The following is a 21,030-nucleotide window of genomic DNA, read 5'->3' on the forward strand; positions in this document are numbered from 1 at the left end:
CCGTGGAAGTATGTGGGAGGAAGGCCCATCTTGGTGGAGAAAGGAGGGGGGAGGTGAGCCCTCCAGATGCTAGGAATGGCTCGTGAGGTGAGCGACAGCATGGAATTAGAGGGGGAAGCGGGCAACGGGCAAGGAGTGAGGCTGGTGAGGGAAGCAGGAGCTGGAGTGTGAAGATCCTTATAACTCATGTTTGGAGTCATCAAGGGGAGCTGCAGACACAGGAGGGGAGTGACTGTCGGATTTGTACTTTAGGTCCCCGTGGCTGCGATGCAGAAAATGGACTGAAGCGGGGGCAAGGTAGCAGCAGGACACCCCCGAGAGAGGAGCCAGTGGGGCCCCGATAAGGCAGAGGCAGCGGTCCCACGAGCACAAGGTTAGGGAGACAGAGCCCGCGTGACGTGGTGACTGATGTGGGCCTTTCCCAAAGATGAGAGCGGGTCCTATGGGCGGCCCTAGAGACCATCGTCTGTGGTCAAGGAGGGTTTGGAAGTTGCACAGTTTCCAAAGGGCAGAGGATGGGTGATGGGTCAGCCATTCAGTCACCTCCACGAGCTCAGACCTCAAGGACTGACCTGATGCAGGAACAGTGGGTGTTCCCGGGCAGGGGTGGGCAGCCAGGCCAGGGAGGGGGTGTGGCTGGAGGATATGAGACAAGGAGCCAGACAGCTGTGTTCTGGAGGTCATCCATTCACCAGGCTGTGCTAGGCAGCAGTGTAAGCCATGCCTTCTGCCCTCGTGGAACTTTCTCTCTAGTTGGGAAGATGCTTAAGCAGTCAATAATAAAGTGTGATACCTGCTTTGAAGATGCATGTCGTAGTGGGTGTGGGATGACCGAGGAAGTCTTCCTAGAAGAAGTGATGTTTAAGCAGTGACTAGAATAAGAGGTAGCCAGGAGAGGAAGGGGGGGATCGTTTAGGCGGAGGGAAGAGCAGAAGCAAAGACCTACTTACTGGATATTTATGGGGCCCACTGGGTGTCAGCCACTGTGTTAGGCCCACAGGTGGGACAGCATGAGTGTGGTCTGACCCTAGACTGTGAAGGGAGAGCAGTCAGAGTCGAAGCTGAGAAGAGGCCTGGCTGTCAGGGGTCTGGAAATTCCCATCCAGGTGTGTGGACCTGATCCTGGGAGCAAGCAGAGGAGTGGCTTGATCAGACTTGCTCTCTCTGCCGGGAGCTGGAGAATGTGCAAGATTAGAGGCAGGAAGGCCAGTCGGGACACTGGTGGCAGCGATCCAGGGGAGAGGTGGCAGTGGCCTAAGCTACCGCAGTGACAACTCCCACCAAAATGCACTTCTGACCACAACCTGTGGCAGCAGAGGTCTCGGCGTGGCAGGGGGCTGGGGGGCAGGCCTGGCTGAGGGGCAATTTGGGGAAGCCTTCTGGGCCTCCCACTCCCCTCCTTTGGCCCTTGAGAGGGTCACTCAGCCTCCCCTTGAGCCCACTTGCCCCAGACAGAAGCTCAGCCTCCTGCGGAGCCAGTGACAGGGTCTGGATAGCAGCCACATTAGCGAACAGCTCTCCATAGGGGCCCTTTCCTGGGGGGGCCAAGGGGCCTTTGTCCAAGCCACAGCTGTCATCTGGATCCACGTGGAAAAGCCAGGCCTCTGACTAGGATAGGTGTCGAGCTAATACCTTTACCTTTGGACAAGGCTGGTCCAGGTGTTGAAGGCGTCGAGTAGGAACTCAAAACATGTCATGAGTGACTGCATGAGCCAGTGACCCCTCAGCCCCAGGGCTTCCTGTCCGTGCTCCTTGGAAACTGGGCTTCCTTGAGAAACTACTCATTCTCCAGCTGCTAAGCCAGTGAGTGGTTCTAACCCATCCCGCCCCCCCAGCCCCGTTAACCCCAGGACTAGGGTACTATCTCATGGCCCTGGGCCACCCCAGTTGGTCTCAGGGCTAACTAACTGTTGGCTGTCCCGCCCCTGCTCTTAGCTGTGCGTGTGGCACACACGGCCCCTACAGGTCATCCCATCAGACCCCACTGGGGCCCAGAATAGAGTCATTAGGATGCCTGACTCTCCACAGAACAGGGGTGGCTGTTCTTCAGGTCAAAAGCCCTATTACCCCTCGTCCAGTAACGATTTATTGTGGAGTTGCCCATCCTGGCCACTTGTTTTAGGGAAGCATCGTTGTGGAGAATCAAGCAAAGAAACCCAGGCTAAGGCAGAGCTTGGGACGTGCACACAATTCCCTGATTCTTTTATGGCACAAGATTCCAGGGCACCAACTCAGGTCTATTTCCCAGACATCATAGTGAGGGGCAAGTTTCACAATGAGAAAGCCTTTGGGCACCAACTATTCCTTCACCCAAAGCCAGCAACAGTGAAAGGCGGGAGATAGCATGCAGGTCCCATTCCCTGTGCTTGGAAGGTGAGCTGGAGAGAGTTCAAGCGCTAACAGTCAGCCCAGGGGATGTGGCTACCGGGGGGCTGGGCATCTCTTCGCTTGTCCAACCCTTTGAATTTGGCTACTGATGTTACATGACGGACAGGAAGAGTGAATAACTGGCCTTTTGAGACAAAGAAGCCTTTATGCCTCTTTCTTTTTCCAGCTTCTAGCCTTCATTCCTTTTTTTTTTTTTTTTTTTTTTGGGGTACGCGGGCCTCTCACTGCTGTGGCCTCTCCCGTTGTGGAGGACAGGCTCCGGACGCACAGGCCCAGCGGCCATGGCTCACGGGCCCAGCCACTCTGCGGCACGTGGGATCTTCCCGGACCGGGGCACGAACCCGCGTCCCCTGCATCGGCAGGCGGACTCTCAACCACTGCACCACCAGGGAAGCCCCTTTAAGAAGAACAGGACTAACTAAATGTCATGTTGAAAGTGGCCCATAGACACCTTTGAAGCCTGGTGGTAAACAAACAAGGCTTTATTATTTTTTTCCTTCATTAAAAAATTGGGGCATTGATAGCAAACTGAGAGCTTGGATCCCTGGGTTCACCCCCATGTTAAGCAAAGTAGCCCCAGAGAAAGATGGCACAGCTGACGCAGATGATGAGGTTGACGTCCAGAAGGGTTTTCACCAAGGGGTTTTCATCCAGGGAAACTATGACAGGGTCTGTTCTGCTCGGCATCTCCTCCTTGCCCTTGTTCTCCACCCCACAGAGCCACAAGATGGCTTTCACCACTTTGGACTGCTTTTTGGTCATGTCACCTAAAAAGAACCCAGCAAATAAGGGTCATAAGGATGGGCTGTGTCTCCCAGGCAAGAGAGAAGAGAGACCGGGTGTGTCCCACACACTGTGATAAATACTTTATGTTCCTTTTCTGGAAGGTATTCATTAAGACTTTGATTCTGGAAGACTCTTTAGTTCTAGCAGATTGGTATTTTGAGACTTTTCACCATCTTCAGGTGCAGAATTTCAGATGAAAAGATAGAGACTCAGCCTAACTTGAGCAAAGCACACAGCTGGTTAGCAGAGGCAGAGGTGGGTTTAGGACCTTTTCTATCTGACTTCCTCCCTGTATTGCATCGCCTGCCAGGAGGCTGAAGAGAGATGTGCACTCTTGCAGGGAACTCTCTTTCCCCGTTCAGAGCTGGGTCTGCAAAATCAGCTGCGGGTGGAGCCAGGCGGGTGACGTGTGGGAGTCAGGGGAGCTGATTTTCTTATTAAACACGTCACCTCTACCAAGAAAGATTCTCTCATCTTTCTTGAAACACGTGGCCTTCTGGATCTATCCTTGAGTTTCCCATGGGAGGATGACATGGGTTCATATCCACAATTATTATTTTTTTTAAAGCCGTGTATGATGATTAATGACAACCACAGCCTTGCGTCATGGAGACAGTAGGGACTGGTGGGGACCCTGGCTAACTGTATATTCCAGGTCTAAGGAACAGCTGCTTTGCAGCTCCAGACAACTTTTGCCATGCAGACATATGGGCTCCATGTTGCCAGATGTTCCAGTTTTTCAAGAGAAGATGGAAATCTGGAATTTTATGTGAAATCTCACAATTTTTAAATGTTAACTCACATTTTATTAAAAGAGTAGGTGAGCTAAAGGAAAATATGCCTGCAAGCTGCCAGTTTTAAAACCAGTCATTTAGAGAATGCCAGCAGTACCCCAGCCTACCACATGGGGTTTTGGGAGGATCAAATGAACCATGTTTTAGTAGGCACTCAACAAACACTGGCTCTAATTTTCCACCTGAGGCATCTGTTGAAAGTTACTAACCCTTCCAGTGGCCAGAGAGTGAGGGAGGACCAGACCCTGGGAGCCAGGCGATGCTAAAATTCCAAGTGTGCCCATTTTCTGGCTTGTGATTTGGTAGAAAAATTTCCCCTTAATTATATGATGCTTCTAGTGGTTCCTACTGTAACTGAAGAGCAAAGCAACTCACAGCTGTGGTTTTGGGGCATGTTTTCTTGGACAATCTCGAACTGAACGTTGGTTCTGCTGGCCTCTGGTGTCCTGTTCTGAGAGAGGGTAAGAGGCGGGGGAGTTGCTGGCGACACCTGTTCCTTCTGAACCATGGGGTCATGGCGAGTAAACCAGGTCAAGCGACTGACCTATGGAGCAGAGATGAACTGTGAGATGGGGTGGAGCGGTGACTTTCATCCCTTTCTCCCACCGCCTTCCAACCCCAAGCTCAGCCTTCACACCCGAGTCTCTCCCAGTCTTGCCCTCTCACTCCACCCTCCAGAAAGCTTCAGCTCCCAGCGCTCTTCAGAATCAATGGACATTTCCCCCACTCAGTCCCCCATCTTTCTTGAACAGCCCTAATTCTCCAGTGGGGATCTCACCCTTCCTCATTCTAGTCCCCAGAGCTTAACCCTAGCCCGTGGGTGTGGGGGGAACCCTGTGATCAGCATGGAGCTCATCCATGTCTCTGGCCACGGGGAGCAAGTTGGTTCATGGGTGATCATGTGTCTTGAGCTGACTCCATCAACGGGCATCAGGAACTTCACTGGAAATGCTGGGACAAAAACGCTTATGCTTTTGCTTAATGAGAATAAGAGAGGATGTATCCCTAAAAGCTGCTGGGCCCACAAGGGGCCTGAGAACAGAAGGAGAGGTGAGAGATGAATTCTGATGGTCTTTTCAATATCCTGAAATCAAGTTCTTCCCAAGACCCAGCCCTGGACTTTTCAGCTTTTTGAACAATCAGTCCTCTTCACTGAAGTCAATTGGGTTTTCTGTCACTAGCAGTGAAGGGTCTCAACGGATACAGTGTCAAACCCAAAAGTACCATCTCCTTGGAGGGCGGCTCTGTGAACCAGCTTACGACGGACACAGTGATCAGGGTGACGGAGGACAGAATCATGGAGAAGTAGAGGTAGTGGACATCCTTTACCACAGCTGGCCGCTCATCTGGCTGGTCACACCGAGGCTGCACGTAAATGAAGTCCAGGACCAGACGAACCAAGCCTAGGAGAAGGCCCAAGATGAGACCGAAGAAGGCGCCCTGTGAATCAGAGCAAGGCCGTCTTAGACACGGGCAGGGCTGTGGGGCGTCTGGCACAGGCCTCCGGAAACCTCAACCCTCAAGAGCGTGGCTTTCTAGTGACGGTCACAGCAGGGGTCAGTGATTCGAAAAGGGCTGGAGATACCTATCTGTTTATCTTTTACATAGAATTAATCAATGACATATAATTCCCTGTTAATTCAGCTTCCCTGTTTAAGGACAAAATGCTTCAAAATAGAACCCTCATTGCTTTTCTTCAAAAGCCAGCTAACACCCTCCCTGTATCTTCCCGCACAGAACTCATCCTCCCTAATGACACCTGATATCCTCCTGTCCCTCTCCAGTCCCCTGCTCTCCCATCCGATGGGCTGAAGGGCTGATCCAGGGCTACCTTTTCGTTGGTCCGCTTCCAGAAACATCCCATGATGAAGACCACAGCCACGGGAGGCTGCAGGTAGGAGCTGATGGACTGGATGTAGATGAAGAGTTGGCCGCCCTGGCTGGCCTGGACCACAGGGATCCAGAGGATGGAGACCAATACCAGCAGCAACACAAACACCCTGGTGCCGGATGGAGAGAGACCCCCCCCATTAGTGTTTTATCTCCCCTGAACGCTTCTCTCTCTTTTTTATAGCTTTTCGGAGGTAGAATTTATATGCCATAAGATTCACCCATTATAAGTGTGCAATGCAGTAACTTTTAGTAAATTTATAGTGGTGCCACCTACACCACAATCAAGTTTTAGAACGTCCATCACTCCGGAAACTCCCCCCATGCCCATTTACAACTTATCCCTGTTCCCACCCTAAATAAGCACTTATCTGCTTCTGTCTCTACAGGTTTGCCTTTTCTGGACGTTTCAAGTAAATGGTATCATACAATATGTGGTCTTTTGCAGTTGGCTTCTTTCACTTAGCATGTCTTAGCATGAGGTTCATCACATATCATGTATCAATATTTCATTCCTTTTTATTGTCGAAAAATATTCCATTGAGTGGATACGCCATTGTACACCATTGTTTATCCTCCACCCATCAGTGGACATTTGGATTGTTTCTACTTTTTGGCTATTGTAAAAAAGGCTGCTATGAACATTTGTATACAAGTCTTTGTACAGCCAGATGGTTTTATTTCTAGGGATGCAATTGCTGGGTCACATGGTAAGTTTATACTTAGCTTTTTAAGAAAATACCAAACTGCTTTTGAACAGTTGAACCATTTTACATCCCCACATGCAATGCACAAGAGTTCCAACTTCTCTGCCTTCCTGTCTGCCTTTTTGATTATAGCCACTCTAGTGGGTGTGTAGTGGTATCCTGCAGGAACTTTCTAGACTACAATCTTGCTTTTTAGATTATTCTAGATGACAAGTCCTTTGGCAGATATATGGCTTGCAAATATTTTCTCCCGATCTGTGGCTTGTCGTCTCATCTTCTTAATGGTGTCTTTTGAAGAAAAAATGTTTTGGGTTTTGATGAAGTCTAATTTCTTTTTCTTTTTTTTTAATGGATTATGCTTTTGATGTCATACCTCTCCCTAACCCAAGGCTGAGACAGCCCTTAGGTACACCTTCTTGAGGGGCAGAGTCCCAAGATGCTTATTAGCATATATTTTACATAAAATGTACATGCCACTCACTTCGGTCATTTTCATCCCCCCCATTAGATATCAGGACTTTGCACAAGACTTGTTAGAGAAACCTTGCCCCCAACCCCCAGAACACCCTTCTCCCTTTTACCTGGCTAACTCCTATTCACCCCTCAGGTCCCAGTCCAAGTTGAAGACTTTTCCTCTGACTCCCTAGGTGTCCTGGCTCCTCCATCATAACATTCACTGTGGTTATAACTACCTGTTTACTTATCCTTTTCTTCTCCTAGCTCCACCAAGGCAAAACTGAGTCTTTTCTTTTCACTGCTATATGCCCGGCACCTGGCACGTAGTAGGTGCTCACTGAATAGCTCTTGAATGAATGAACGCCTTACTCATCCACGGAGCCCTGATGTGCTTCACCTTTGCCATCAGAGGAGGCTGAGACAGCCTGGAGAAGTCGAAGGCTGGACTTTCCCTCCGGGTGGCTCAGCTTTCTCCTCCCTGGGTTATCTGGACTTTTCACACCCCTGCCTGGCGCCAGCCCAGTAAGACTTTACCTGCCAACAATCATGAGCTCCTTCTCAGATGCCCGAGGCCGGAGATGATTCCAGAGGTCCATGGTGAAGATGGTGCTGGCACTGTTAAAGATGGAGGTGAGGGAGGACATGAGCGCTGCCACCATCACAGCCATCATGAGCCCGCGGAGCCCTGGGGGCAGAAGGGAGGTCTTTGGGCCTCAGGCTTTTTCTGCCTTCACCGCTGACCCCATTTCCCAGGCCCATAGCCGGCTGGTCCCAAGAGGTTCAACTCGGAGGAGGCGGAACTCAGGGGTGGGAGCCAACAGGAGGGACTCAGAGGCGTGGGTGGGGCAGAGCCCCCTGCGTAGCCAGGGCCGGAGCTTTATCTGGGGGCTTAGTTCCTCAGCCCAGAGCCCATTCTTTCCCACAGCCCTCCCATCTTGCCCCCCTCCTCAGATTAGAGCCCAAGCCAATGTCCTCCTTTCTGGGTGCCCCGGGGGCACTCAACTGAGGGGTGAAGGGACCATTACCTGTAGGCAGGAGTTCCAGCACAAGTTTGGGATACGCGATGTCAGAGCAGCCGGCGGGGTTGCTACAGACCTTCTGGCAGATTTCTGGGTCTGCACAGGCCACTTGGTCTATGGAGGAAACAAGCCCAGAGCTAAGCAGACGGACCCTCAGAGGCCCAGGCCCGGCCCAGACACGGCCTGGCGCAGGCCAGCACCAGGAGACAGGGCTACTGTAAATAAGCGTACAGTCCAGTGAAATAAAAAGGAGCCTAGACTTAATAATCCACGGCCTTGTTACTTAGCCATTCTGGACCTCAGTTGCCGTATCTGCAAAACGGGGACAGTAACAGAACTCTACTTCCTAAGATTATAGTGAGGATTAAATGAAATGATATACATTACACACTCAGCACAGAGTCTGGGACACAGGAAGTGCTGAATACTTTTCAGCTGTACTATTGTAACCCAAAAAAAGCCGAGACACCTCACGGCCAGTCTCAGCACAGTGCCCTACATCAGGCTCCCTAAGCCCCCCAAAAGGACACGAGCAATTTACATCTTTACCTAAGTTCATCGGAAGGGCAAAGGACAATGCCCTCACTTGACCCATGGCAAATATTTTAAAAGTTCCTCTTTTCCCCATCTCCTTCTCAACAGTATACATAGTTCAACAGCTGTTCCTCATTTTAGACTCATAAGAACCCAACCAGGCTCTGAATTTCTCTCTCCTCCTCTCTCTCCATTTCTGTATCAATTCTTTTCTCTCCTGAACAGCATTTTGATTTTCTAGTGTAAATCCATCCGGACTTCCTGGCACCTCTAGTTCTTCATCTCTGTCATGATGAACACACGCCAAGCTTAGAAGCATAGGCCTCCTGCTTGGAAGACAGAAGAAGAGATTTAAAAATTATACGAGTGTGTGGCGCAGAGTAGATGCTCGATACATTTTTCTTGGAGAGAGACTAGCTATCTCATTATCAGTGTAATCTTTACAGAGGGGAAGGGACCTGGTTATAATCACCCAGCAAGGTCATGTCGGCGACAGAACAGGTCTCTCAATCCAATCCAATATTTCAGAGAAGGAAGGCCAAGAGAGTGTAGGTTGTTTCAGTGGTCTGGCACGTGTGTTTGAATGATAGCTTTCTTGTTACTTTCTGTCTTCCTCATATCTGAGCTGAGCCACACTCCTCACCACCCGCTCAATGCCAACACAACACCACTTACCCCCGCTGGACCACTTATAAATCCTCAAGTCTCTTTGGCCAGCTGCATCTAGGAATAATTCCCATAAATAACTCCTAGACCCTCCCTCTGCTCAGTCCAAAGGCTTCTGTCCTTCTTCCTCATTTTGATGAGTAACACTGCCTTCCGTCCCACCTTCTATGGCAAGTGGGAACGACCTCGAGCCTCAGTTTAGGGGTGGGCTTGGAGCCCTTCACTGCCCACACCCATCTCCTCCCCCATTCTGATGCAGTACCAACGTCATGATGATCCTGTAGCTGAGGCCTCACATTCACAAGTGGCCTCAAACAGAGATGTTTGACAGTATCTCCAGATGAGGTGGTATGTCTAGTCTTTATATTTTTATATGTGTTAAAACTGTTAATTTAATAAATGTAAACATTTAAAGTACATCATAACTTTAAAATCTAATATTGTTGGGGGTTGTTTTAATTAAAAATTTTTTTATTGAAGTATAGTTGTATAGTATAGAAGTTTACAATGTTTCAGGTGTACAGCAAAGTGATTCATATATAAAAAGAATATATAAAAAGAATATCGTTCCCTGTGCTCTATAGTAGGTCCTTGTTGTTTATTTTATATATAGTAGCGTGTATCTGTTAACCTCAAATCCCTAATTTATCCCTCCCCTAATATTATTGATTCTGGTTTGTTTTTTTTGGCCACGCCATGTGGCTTGTGGGATCTTAGTTCCCCAAGCAGGGATTGAACCTGGGACCCCTGCAGTGGAAGCGTGGAATCTTAACCACTGGACTGCCAGGGAATTCTCTATCCTTCATTTGCTTTTTTAAGATAGCATAATACCTAAGAAATGGAAATCACACCAGGCCCCTTCATCCATTAGGAAGCCCAAGGACTATCTGGTCTTTGTAAAGTTTCTCCACTCACTGTTATGTCTTGTCAAAGCTGGGACCCTTCCCTCCACTTACATCCACCAATGGGAGAGGAAATGGGTGCTGTGGCCACAATTCATAATACAAGTAACAATTGCTATGGAATAAAAGTAGATGCCTCCAAAACTCTGATTCAGTCTTAGACAAAATTAAGACCGCAGACCAAAAATGATATTTGACAGGAAGTATTGAGAAGAAACAACCTCGTTGAGAAAAATGCTTTTGAGAGGTCAAAGCTCTTGGCTTGTTTATGACTTGTCTGCGGAAGTTTAGGAGAAGATTAGAAAATAGTTATATTCCTGTGGCCAGAACATGGTATGGAGCCTCCCAAGTGGGGCAAAGATCTTGCTTATGTTCCAATCTTGTGGGTTTGGACTCTTGTTGTCCAAAAGCTCCTCTCTTCAAGGGACACCAAGAAGGAGCAAGACTCCCCCTGAAATCATTCATTTAATGACCTAGTTTTTGTTTAACCTTCTAGGAATGCAACCTTCAACCATGAAACACATGACAGACACAAAGTTTATAAAGCATGTTTAGGGCAGAAGATTGTGTTTGTTCGTTCAGGCTAAAGAATAATGTTCATCACAGGGAAACAAGTTGGCTCAGCTAAGTTATAAATGAAACCAACAGCCTTGTGATTGTTAACCCACCACTCACTAATAACAGCTCACCTGTCTTGGGTGAATTAATCAACCATTTCATATATGGAGTGGATTCCCTTGTCAGATCCTATGATGCTTGACATAAAGGATGGCTCTAGCAGAGTCCAATCCAAACACAGCACCAAACCTCCTTCTTCCAAATGCCAACATTCATGGAAGTTCACTACGACTCGGATGCTGCAAATAAACGCTGTACATACACCTTCTCATGTAATCTTCACAACTCCATGGGGAAGATATTGCCATTATACCTATTTCAGAGACAAGTAAACTGAGGCCCATAGAGACTAATAACATCCCCAAATCATAAAGCTAGTATCGTGGATAGGATTCAAAACCTTAGCTTATTCCAAAGCTCAGGTGGAGATGATTGGCTTTGTAAACAGGAACATTTCTAGACTCTTGTGTTTCATTGTTTTGAGGGTTGTTTTGTTTCTTTCTTGGTTTCCACTAGAGTTCCTTTATAAGTGGGCGCTATTCCTTGGATGGACTAAGTGGAAGAGGATATTTTCCACGTTCAAGAGAGCTCAGGATCAGAGCATCATTTTAGGCAGTGCTGGACCCATTTGAAGATTCAGCAGGTTGCTGATGGAGCTGAGATAGAGAGAAGGGTGGAAATGGGTAGGAACAGTGGCTTGGCCTGGCACCTGGCCCTTTAGACCAGGGCTTCTCAATCTTCTGCTGGGCACCACCCCCAGAGATTCGGATTCAAAAGGTCTTGGGCGGGACCTGAAAGTTTGCATTTTTAACAAGTTCCAAGGCAGCCCTGATGCTGCTAGACTGGGAACCACACTTTGAGAAGCTCCAGTCAAGACCTTCAAATGTACCGCACCCAGCTCACCATCTCCACCCTACCTCACTCTCTTAAATTCCTTTCGCACTATTGCTAGTACCAAATGCTAGAGTGTTTTGATATCAATTTTCTCTTACTTTTTCACGAGTACCAGACTCATCTGTTACGTTATAAACTCCCTAGGGGCATGGAATGTGGCATTATGTTTCACTTAACAACCGTTATTGACTGGCTGACTGCTAAGAGTGAGGGTCAGGGTCTTGTTATTGATCATCCTGATACTGGTCCTAAGTATTGATGTGATTTCCTGAGAGAGACAGTAACATGATTAAGAGTCAGGTTTTGGAGGCAAATGCCCCTGGATTTAAATCTTGGCTTACCCAGCCCTAGCCAAGTAACTTCCAGCAAGTCCCCTAACCTAGGAGTGATCTAGAGTCCTCTTTTTTCCTTAACAGCTTCATCCAATCCATCATTCATCTGGTTGGCTCCGCTCTAACTTATATTTTCAAACCATCCACATGAATAACCTGTTGCCTCTTCACAGAGGCCTTCCCTGGAAACCCTGTCATAGGAGCCCCTGCCCAGCATTCCCTGTGATGTTTCCCTATGCATTTTCCTCACAGCACTTAGCACAATCAATGAATAGCTCACTTACGTATTTTTTGCCTCCTTCACCACTAAAACGTAATCCCCCCCAACAGCAGGGATACTGTATGTTTTGTTCCCTTATGCATCCCCAGGCCCTTCTAGAAAAAGGCCTGGCAGATAATTGGCTTTCAAAATATTTGTTGAATCCATGGAAGAAGAATAAATGAGTGAATCAATTAATTTCTCTGAGCTTTAATTTATTCCTTTCTTTTGGCCATGCGGATTGCAGGATCTGAGCTCCCCGACCAGAGATTGAACCCACACCCTCAGCAGTGCCAGTGTGGAGTCCTAACCACTGGACTGCCAGGGAATTCCCTGATTTCTTTATCTATAAATGAAAATAACAATAGTACCTATCTCATAAGGTCCTTTTGAGGAATCAATGAGATAAAACATGTATAGAATAATAAAAGTGAACACTTCTATAGTGTTTACCACGTGCCAGGGACTGTTTTAAGCCTTAGGAAATATTATCCCCATTTTACAAGTGAGGAAACAGACGCACTTAACAGAAATTAAGTGACTTATTCAAGGTCACAGGAGCCAGGAAGTGTCAGAGCCAAGGTTCAGGCAAGGCATTTCAGATCAGTGTTCATATTCATAACCGCCCCACTCTACTGCAAAGCTCCTCACACGGGGACTGGCCCTTAGCACAATGAATGTTGGTTGCTTTAAGCCACTTTCTTTGTTCATATGTCGCCTTCCCCTTAGCTGTATATTTTCCATCAAGTCGCCATAAAACCAAGATCCCAGTTCTTATCCTCATCTGGGATTTTTCAAGCCTTGTGCTGCTTCCCTGGAAAGAGGACCGATGGCTCTGGGTTCGTCATCCATCAGGGCTGGAGAAGCGCAATCCCAGCATCTGGCACCACGGACGGCTCCCCATCCTTTCTCTTCCCCAAGTCCTTCCACCTAATCCATAGTTCTAAATTATTTTGACAAAACTTCTGGACTGGGGCTTCCCTGGTGGCGCAGTGGTTGAGAGTCTGACTGCTAATGCAGGGGACACGGGTTCGAGCCCTGGTCTGGGAGGATCCCACATGCTGCGGAGCAACTAGGCCCGTGAGCCACAACTACTGAGCCTGCGCGTCTGGAGCCTGTGCTCCGCAACAAGTAGAGGCCGCGATAGTGAGAGGCCCGCGCACCGCGATGAAGAGTGGCCCCCACTTGCAGCAACTAGAGAAAGCCCTCGCACAGGAACGAAGACCCAACACAGCCAAAAATTAATTAATTAATTAATTAATTTAAACAAAAACAAAAAACTTCTGGACTAACCATTTCATCCTAACCCTTCCTTTACTTCTGCAACGTCATGTAAGATAAGGCATAGGGGAGGGAGATTTCTGCCCGTTTGAGTTAATAACAGCTTGGGTCAATACAGGGTTAAACTTAATGAGGCAGAAAGGAGCGTTCTTCCGCACAGATCACCAGCTCCTGACATCACAGTGACTCCCAATAACATCCCCCACCCCTAGTCCTGTTTAATCCCCATGCTGCCAACCTCATCCCTCTACCAAGTTTAAAAAAAAAGAAAAAAGCTAAGACAGATACTCTAGAGGTTTTGATATCCCTGATTTTGTTAAGAAAAGGAACCCCCAAAGGGTTCTATTGGGCCGAAGTTGCCAAACCACTGGGTTCAAACGTTGCAGTGTGAGGGGAGCCCTCTCATGAGGTTTCAGGGAGCTGACATCTGGAACCATGAGATTTTAGCCTAGTTTGTGGTTTCAGAAAATATATAGTTGAGGCGAGGCCCCAGATAGGTCTCCGTTTGATTTGGCCTGAGACATTAATAGGACGTCCTCATTGAACCAATGTTGGGAAACAGCACTGAGTCAGTAGTTGCCGGGATGGAGACACCTCAGCTGAATCACCAGGAAGGGACTCCAGCTGCATTCTTGAGGCGCAGTCAGTAAGATGTTCAGAACACTTCACAGGGTCTGAGACTCACAGACAACCTCTCCTCCCAACTGTCTTCTTACCTGGAAAGAGGACACGGCTGACCATACCAGGGAACACCATGATGAAAAGGGGCAGGACCTTCAGGTATGCGGCCATCAGAGAGCCTCCTTTGGCGTGGGACAGGTTCTTGGCAGCCAGAGTCCGCTGAACAATCACCTGGAAAACAGTGGTGTGGTTGGAAGTTGAGATAGATTTCTCTTAAGGCCAACTAGGTGCGCATGGCTTCTTTGTAGGCATAGTAGACCCAGGAGCTCGGTTTGCCTGCCTTCTCTAAGGAAACATCTCTCCTATTCTCAATCCCTGTGATCCAGTGGTCCAGTTGGGGTAGCTATACCAAGGCAGAGAAATCAAGAACGGGAAGGAGGATAGAAGAGGAATGCAAATACTTTGCTAGGAGTGATGAGTTAAGAGAAAGAGAGGATCTGAGATATTGCTACCAACAGGATTGGCATGTCTGGACTTGTAGTTACTGCATACGGTGTGCCTAGGTCTTATCCTAACCCCCTTCTCTGTTGGGTGGCATAAGGTAGGTCTTGTTAAGATTTATCCACTTAGAACAGATTGGTGGTTGCCAGAGACAAAGGGTGGCGGGTGGGCAAAATGGATGAAGGGGATCAAAAAGTATAAATTTCAGTTATAAAATAAATAAGTCCTAGGGATGTAGTGTACAGCATGGTGACTATAGTTAATAATACTGGATTGCATATTTTTAAGTTGCTAAGAGAATAGATCTTAAAAGTTCTCATCACACACAAAAAAAGTCTCATCACAAGAAAAAAAATTGTATCAATAACTGTATGGTGATGAATATTAACTAGATTTATTTTGGTGATGATTTTGCAATATATACCAATATCGAGTAACTTAAACGATTTATCCACTCAAAGGGAATGACATGTTCTAGAGTGTCTTCTGAGTAGAAGACTGGTCCCCCAAAATCCTGCTCCAGGCTTCAGATTGAATCTACATGAACTCAGAACTTTCTCTACTGTTTCCTTAGGCTTTGGATCTTGAAGCATCTGGAGAAGTTGCAGAGGCCTTGGTGAGTTACTAGAGCTTTTATGAGTTGGTTCAGTGAACTGTGGACAAGAGGAGTGAAATGCCATTACCATTATGGTGCTGTGGTGAGCAGGACAAAGTGGGAATTCTTCCCATTTTTTAAAATAATGTTCATCAATGGCATAGGCTTCCTAGAGCGTCCTGCTGCTTCTTTTGAAACCCATTCCCTCTCCACAAGGCTACCCTGTCATCTTGGGTACGGAATCTGCCTGATCCAGGGGGAGGCACCTGACCCACCCCTGGCCAATCAGAGCCCTTACACAGGGTATTTGGATTTGGGACTTGCAGAGTTGTCAGTCTCTTTGCAGTTGGTCTGCAGTGAGAGACCATGAAGTCAGCAGGTAAGAGAGAAAGACAATGGAGAAAGAAACCAGAAAAAGTTCCAGCACTTTCTGAAGGCTAGTTCAGCTTCCTGCCGTTCGTATTCCATGAGCTAATAAATCCCCTACCCTTTTCCTAAGCTGGTTTAAATTTGATTTTTTTTTTCTGTGACTTGCAACCAAGTGTACCCTCACCTGCACAGATTATTATTATTGGTTTGGATGTTGTCAGTGAAAGACTCTAAACGTGGCATCAGCTTCTATGAGGAAAGGTGAAGGAGCAGTGAGGATCCCTCTATCCAGAGCTGGGAAGTCAGCTGTTTGTTCCCTGTCATTTCTCAGGACTCCAAACACACACCTACTGGGCTTTCTAGAACACTTAACAATGTGATAGTTACATGGAACGGTACAGCAACCATAGAATACTTTTTACTGCTTCATAAAGGTGCCAAAAAGAGGCATGCAAGCTTCAGTCCTTGTCGGTCCATCTGGAAGCAGAGAGGAAAGAATTTAGAGCTTTGGAAAACCAAGCCCTTTCGACAGGAGATCCAAAGCTGTGACTGAGAAGAATGCTGGCTTTTATTCCCATGAAGCGGAGCCTCCAGCTGAGTAAGTTTTAAGAGACTTGTGCTGCTCAAAACCCCACAAGCCCTGGGAAGAGGGTGTCGCCCTGTACGGCAACCCCCGGGCCCAAGTAATGGAGCATGACTCATAGGAATGTTATGAAAATCAATGAGTTAACATATAGGAAATGCTTATATCAGTTACTGGTAGATGGTCCAGCATCAATCAATGTTTGTGTCGTTACGATTATCGATTGCGATTTACCTCTTCCGTCTCTGCCCAGGAAGATTAGGAACACGCCCCCCATCAGTGAACAGTGAATGCTGCTTTGTCTTTCTCCTGCTCTGAAATGAGCTACGCAGGGCAGCACCAGCCCAAGGGACTAACACAGTCTTTGGACTCAACAGAATTCAGCTCAGCAGCCGCAAAACCAGAAGTCATGGGGTCCAAGGAGGGCTTGGGTTTCTGGCCCCTCTGGCCCTGCCTGCCCTTTGGAAGAAGGTCAAGTCATCCCGGATTAATTAAGTCCCCAGGCTCTTGAACAATGCGAGGTGGGTTGGAGGTGGGCTTCAAGGGCTGCACACTGGAATCCCAGCTAGTAAGGGTGTGAGGCATCTCGAGGAAATATTTGTATGGATTAATAAATATAAGCTGTTGAGCCATGTCAAGAGCAGTAGCATAAAACCATAGCAAAGGGCTTCCCTGGTGGCGCAGTGGTTGAGGGTCCGCCTGCCGATGCAGGGGACGCAGGTTCGTGCCCCGGTCCGGGAGGATCCCACATGCCGCGGAGCGGCTGGGCCCGTGAGCCATGGCCGCTGAGCCTGCGCGTCCGGAGCCTGTGCTCCGCAGCAGGAGAGGCCACAACAGTGAGAGGCCCACGTACCGCAAAAAAAAAAAAAGAAAAAACAAAAAGAAAAAATGTAAATGTTTTAAACAGTTTATTAAATGCGCCTGCAACAAAAAAGACTATGAGCAAATTCCTAATGCTCCCCTTTTTCACAATTATTAGTAACCCCGCTAATGAGGAAACAGAGGCTCAGAGATCTTAGACGGTGTCCCAAGGTTATGCCACCTGAACTTGATTCCAGGTCTGTTAAGGTTAAAGCCCAGGCTGTTAGCCTCAGTCTGAGCTGTCTCCCAGGGTCTCTCCAGCCTGAGATTTGCTAAGGAAGAGGAGGGGTGCTCTCTCTTAAAGGGGCACTATTGCACCCATCTCTAGCTCTTGGTTTCTAGCTCTTCACTCAGGAGTTCTGACCCTTGGGGTGACCTGGATTCACTCTCTGCAGTGTCCCCTCCATCAATTCAGTGGTCCGACTCCACGATCATTATTTTATTTAAAGTCTCATCAGCCCTGAATATGAAATAGGGCTTCCAAAATGGCACACAGATCTCTGATCATTAATGTAATGGAAAAAGCCATTTCAACAGATGATATATTCACAGGGTTTGAAACCTGAGAAAGTATAAACAGGTGTGCAGTGAAATGGCTTCCATCTATCCTGGCACATCTGCCCACCTCCCTGCCCACAGGTAACTGCTCTTAGTTTTATATACATCCATCCGGAGTTTCCTTCAGCACATACAAGCAAATGCAAATATGGATTCTATCCCCCCCACACACCTTTTAACACAAAAGGGCTTATTATACACACCACAGTGCCTTTTGCTTTTCTCATTTCTTTCTTCACACCAGTTATATATTTGCTTTAAGGGCTTTGCTTTGGCAGGTCCCTCTGCCTAAAACTCTCCTCCCCAACAATCACCAGAGCCCACTCACTCTCCTTAGCTCAGAGGTCACTTCTCAACCATGACTCCCCTAATCACTCTATTTTAGATGACACTCCCACACCCTCCATTTCCACCCCCCCCCGCTTGTTTTGTTTTTTTTTAATGACAGTTATCACATTTTAACGTTCCCCATAATTTATTTATTGCCTGTCTACCTCCACCAGAAGAAGGTGAGCTCCGAGAGCCTGTTTAATTTGTTTACTTGTGATTTCCAAGTGGCTGGCACATAGAGCACACCTAGTGAGTATTTGTGGAGCAAATAATACCAATACCAGTTTTAACCTCTCTTTAAAATGTTTCATCTCTCTTGCTTACTGGATCCTTCCAGACATCCAGCAGGATGTATCAAGCTTTCCCCTTTGCAAATATCAGTAGCTTTGGATTTTCTGCGACATGAGTAAGAATAAGAAGATAACACGTAGAGCAGTAGAGAGAAAGAAGTTCTCAAGGATGTTTGGGGAGAAACGCAAATAAGAGAACAGATAGCGGGAGAAAAGAACCCAGCCTCCAGATACTCCAAGGAAGGAAGCGTCCCCGAGAGCAGCTTTCTCAGCCTGCTGCCCTGTACCTGATCGGTGCACCAGTACCAGAGGGACGGGATGGACATTCCAAATAGGATCCCAGGCCACGGGAGATCAGATGTCAGTGGGTCTCGGAAAATATGGAAGGCATCTTCCCGGGGCAGCCCGCAGCTGCTGTTCCCACTCCGGTTGCTGGCCACAGCCAAGAAGTATTTCTCTTCCAGGCCTTCCAACCCGCCGACTGCAGCGAAACCTAGTATTCAGAGGAAACCCAAATTTGCCAGGAACTCAGACTGATCCACAGCAACTCATGAGGGGATGGTTGGAGATTGGTGAAATCCTACTTAGAACAGAGACACCAAGGAAAGTTAGTTGACTTAAAGGTTCTTCGCCTTTTTTTTTTTCATGCCTTTGGTAGTAACTATGGACTGCTTCTCAGAATAATATTCCTAAATATACAATACACAATACATAGATTGTAAAGAAAACCAAATATGTTGAAGGCACCCATCAAACCATAAAAACTCTGACGTAGTAATTTATTTATGTGCTCCATTAGGTAGAAAGACCCCACAGTGGGTCAAATAACAATTTAGCTTTAAAATAACCATGGACACAGTGTTTCAATACATCAGAAGCAACTGTAAAAACATTTGGATAAAAACCTCGGGGCGTGTATTTTGGTATCAAAGTCACAGATATTGCAAATCTTCCTGTGGTTTGCTGCCTACACAAATCATTGAAAGATGCTAATATGAAAATAGAGATGAATTTCTTTCCCATCCAAGATTCACAAAACCTGTGAATTCTGTCCAGGTTAAGAAAGCCTGCCTTAAGGAAACATTCTTTCACCTCTGAACTTCTTCTCAGCTACTCTCAATTCATGGTATCACAAGAGTGGTCCAAGTAACCTATGGCCTTGAGCAAGTCACTTCCCTGTCTGGATTCGGTTTCCTCATCTGCAGGTGGGGATAATGTAGCACCAACCTCATAGGGCTGGAGAAAGACAGTGAGATAATACACATAAAATGCACAGCACCTGGCACAAACGTGTGTTGTCCTTAAAAAACAATAAAGCACTGCAATCTGCAGATAATTTGCTTCTCTTCATTAATTGAACAGATTCAAGGTTATCCCCAAAGAACATTGCTCTCACCGGATTACGTTCTGGAAGGTTGTGTTTGTCTTTTTGTTGTTGTTTTGTTTTTTTCTTGTGTTTTATTTTTGGGTTTTTGTTTGTTTCTTTGTTTTTTGGTATGGAAGAGAAGGGGTTGGTGTTACCACTTGAGTAGGAATGATATGTAATCTGCAGCCTAGCTTATCTTTGCTGAAGGTTGTGGTGAACAGTGGCTACTGGGGGAAAAATATTGTGATGATAAATTTTTGTCATGCTTTTTATTTTTCCCTGAAAAATTATTTTGTGGTAGTGGGAGGGAAGGAGGTTTTATTAATAATTGGACCTGGGCTTCCCTGGTGGCGCAGTGGTTGAGAGTCCGCCTGCCGATGCAGGGGACGCAGGTTCGTTCCCCCGTCCGGGAAGATCCCACATGCCGCGGAGCGGCTGGGCCCGTGAGCCATGGCCGCTGAGCCTGCGCGTCCGGAGCCTGCGCGTCCGGAGCCTGCGCTCCGCAACGGGAGAGGCCGCAGCTGTGAGAGGCCCGCGTACCGCAAAAAACAAATAATAATTGGACCTGCCCATCTGAGTGTGTAAAGCACATACATATAGATAATAGCAGGTAGAAAGGCTGAGACAAGAATCACCCCAGGATGGGTGAAAATAAAGTAGGCAGAGCATCGTAAACTTTAATGTACACACGAATCACCTGGGAACCATTAAAAAGCATATCCTGATTCAGCAAGTCTGCAGTGGTGCCTGGGATTCTGCCCTTCTAATGGGCTCCCAGTTGACACTGACGCTGCTGGTCCCTGGACCACAGTCTGAGTAGCACCCATGTAGGAGACATCAGGGTACCAAATGAAATTTGGAATCCTTTTGGTATAAAGGAAAGTGGGGGATCTTGATTTCAGTCACTTTAATAAGCTCCATTTTAGGTCAGTTTTTCAGTTTCTCTTTTTTTTGTTGTTTTTGTTTTTGTTTTTCGGGGTTTTTTTTGCGGTATGTGGGCCTCTCACCGTTGTGGCCTCTCCCGTTGCGGAGCACAGGCTCCGGACGCGCAGGCTCAACAGCCATGGCTCACGGGCCCAGCCGCTCCACGGCATGTGGGATCTTCCCGGACCGGGGCACGAACCCGCGTAACCTGCATCGGCAGGCAGGAAGGCACAATGTTAAGGTAAAAATTCCTGCCTATACTCTTTGACTCCTGCTCTTAGACTCTTCCCACAAAAGTTACTACCACATTATCTCCCCACTATTATCACCAGGGAGTTTGATGGGGAAGGAGGGGTATGAGATCTGAAGTCAGTCTGACTGGGTTTAATTCCTGGCTTTGAATTCTAACCTTGTGACCTTGCACTAACAGTTGGTGCCTTAATTTTCTCATCCAACAAAAGGGGTAAAAATAATACTGGTATCATTGGGTTGTTATGAGCATTAAA

General features: G+C 47.3%; 1 protein-coding gene and 1 long non-coding RNA gene across 6 annotated transcripts in view; one reads left to right on the forward strand and one right to left on the reverse strand.

The window, feature by feature from the left end:
• Window positions 1-2,647: 2,647 nt before the first annotated feature.
• SLC5A11 (solute carrier family 5 member 11) overlaps window positions 2,648-21,030 on the reverse strand; it is a 42,518-nt gene continuing 24,135 nt past the window's right edge. For all 5 annotated transcript variants that reach the window (XM_019921767.3, XM_073792191.1, XM_019921766.3 and 2 more), the window contains 8 exons: window positions 18,522-18,727; window positions 14,243-14,378; window positions 8,047-8,154; window positions 7,556-7,706; window positions 5,800-5,968; window positions 5,193-5,408; window positions 4,344-4,512; window positions 2,648-3,155 (listed from right to left, as the gene is read on the reverse strand). In XM_019921767.3, coding sequence (XP_019777326.1) covers window positions 2,950-3,155; window positions 4,344-4,512; window positions 5,193-5,408; window positions 5,800-5,968; window positions 7,556-7,706; window positions 8,047-8,154; window positions 14,243-14,378; window positions 18,522-18,727 — 1,361 coding nt within the window. In that variant the 3' untranslated portion in view covers window positions 2,648-2,949. The remainder of the gene's footprint in view (window positions 3,156-4,343; window positions 4,513-5,192; window positions 5,409-5,799; window positions 5,969-7,555; window positions 7,707-8,046; window positions 8,155-14,242; window positions 14,379-18,521; window positions 18,728-21,030) is intronic.
• On the forward strand, window positions 14,154-20,111 carry LOC117308227 (uncharacterized). Its single transcript, XR_004522169.2, has 3 exons — window positions 14,154-14,306; window positions 15,223-15,264; window positions 16,047-20,111. It is a non-coding gene; the product is annotated as an uncharacterized lncRNA (long non-coding RNA).

Source organism: Tursiops truncatus, chromosome 15, assembly GCF_011762595.2.
Source record: "Tursiops truncatus isolate mTurTru1 chromosome 15, mTurTru1.mat.Y, whole genome shotgun sequence".
NCBI lineage: Eukaryota > Metazoa > Chordata > Mammalia > Artiodactyla > Delphinidae > Tursiops > Tursiops truncatus.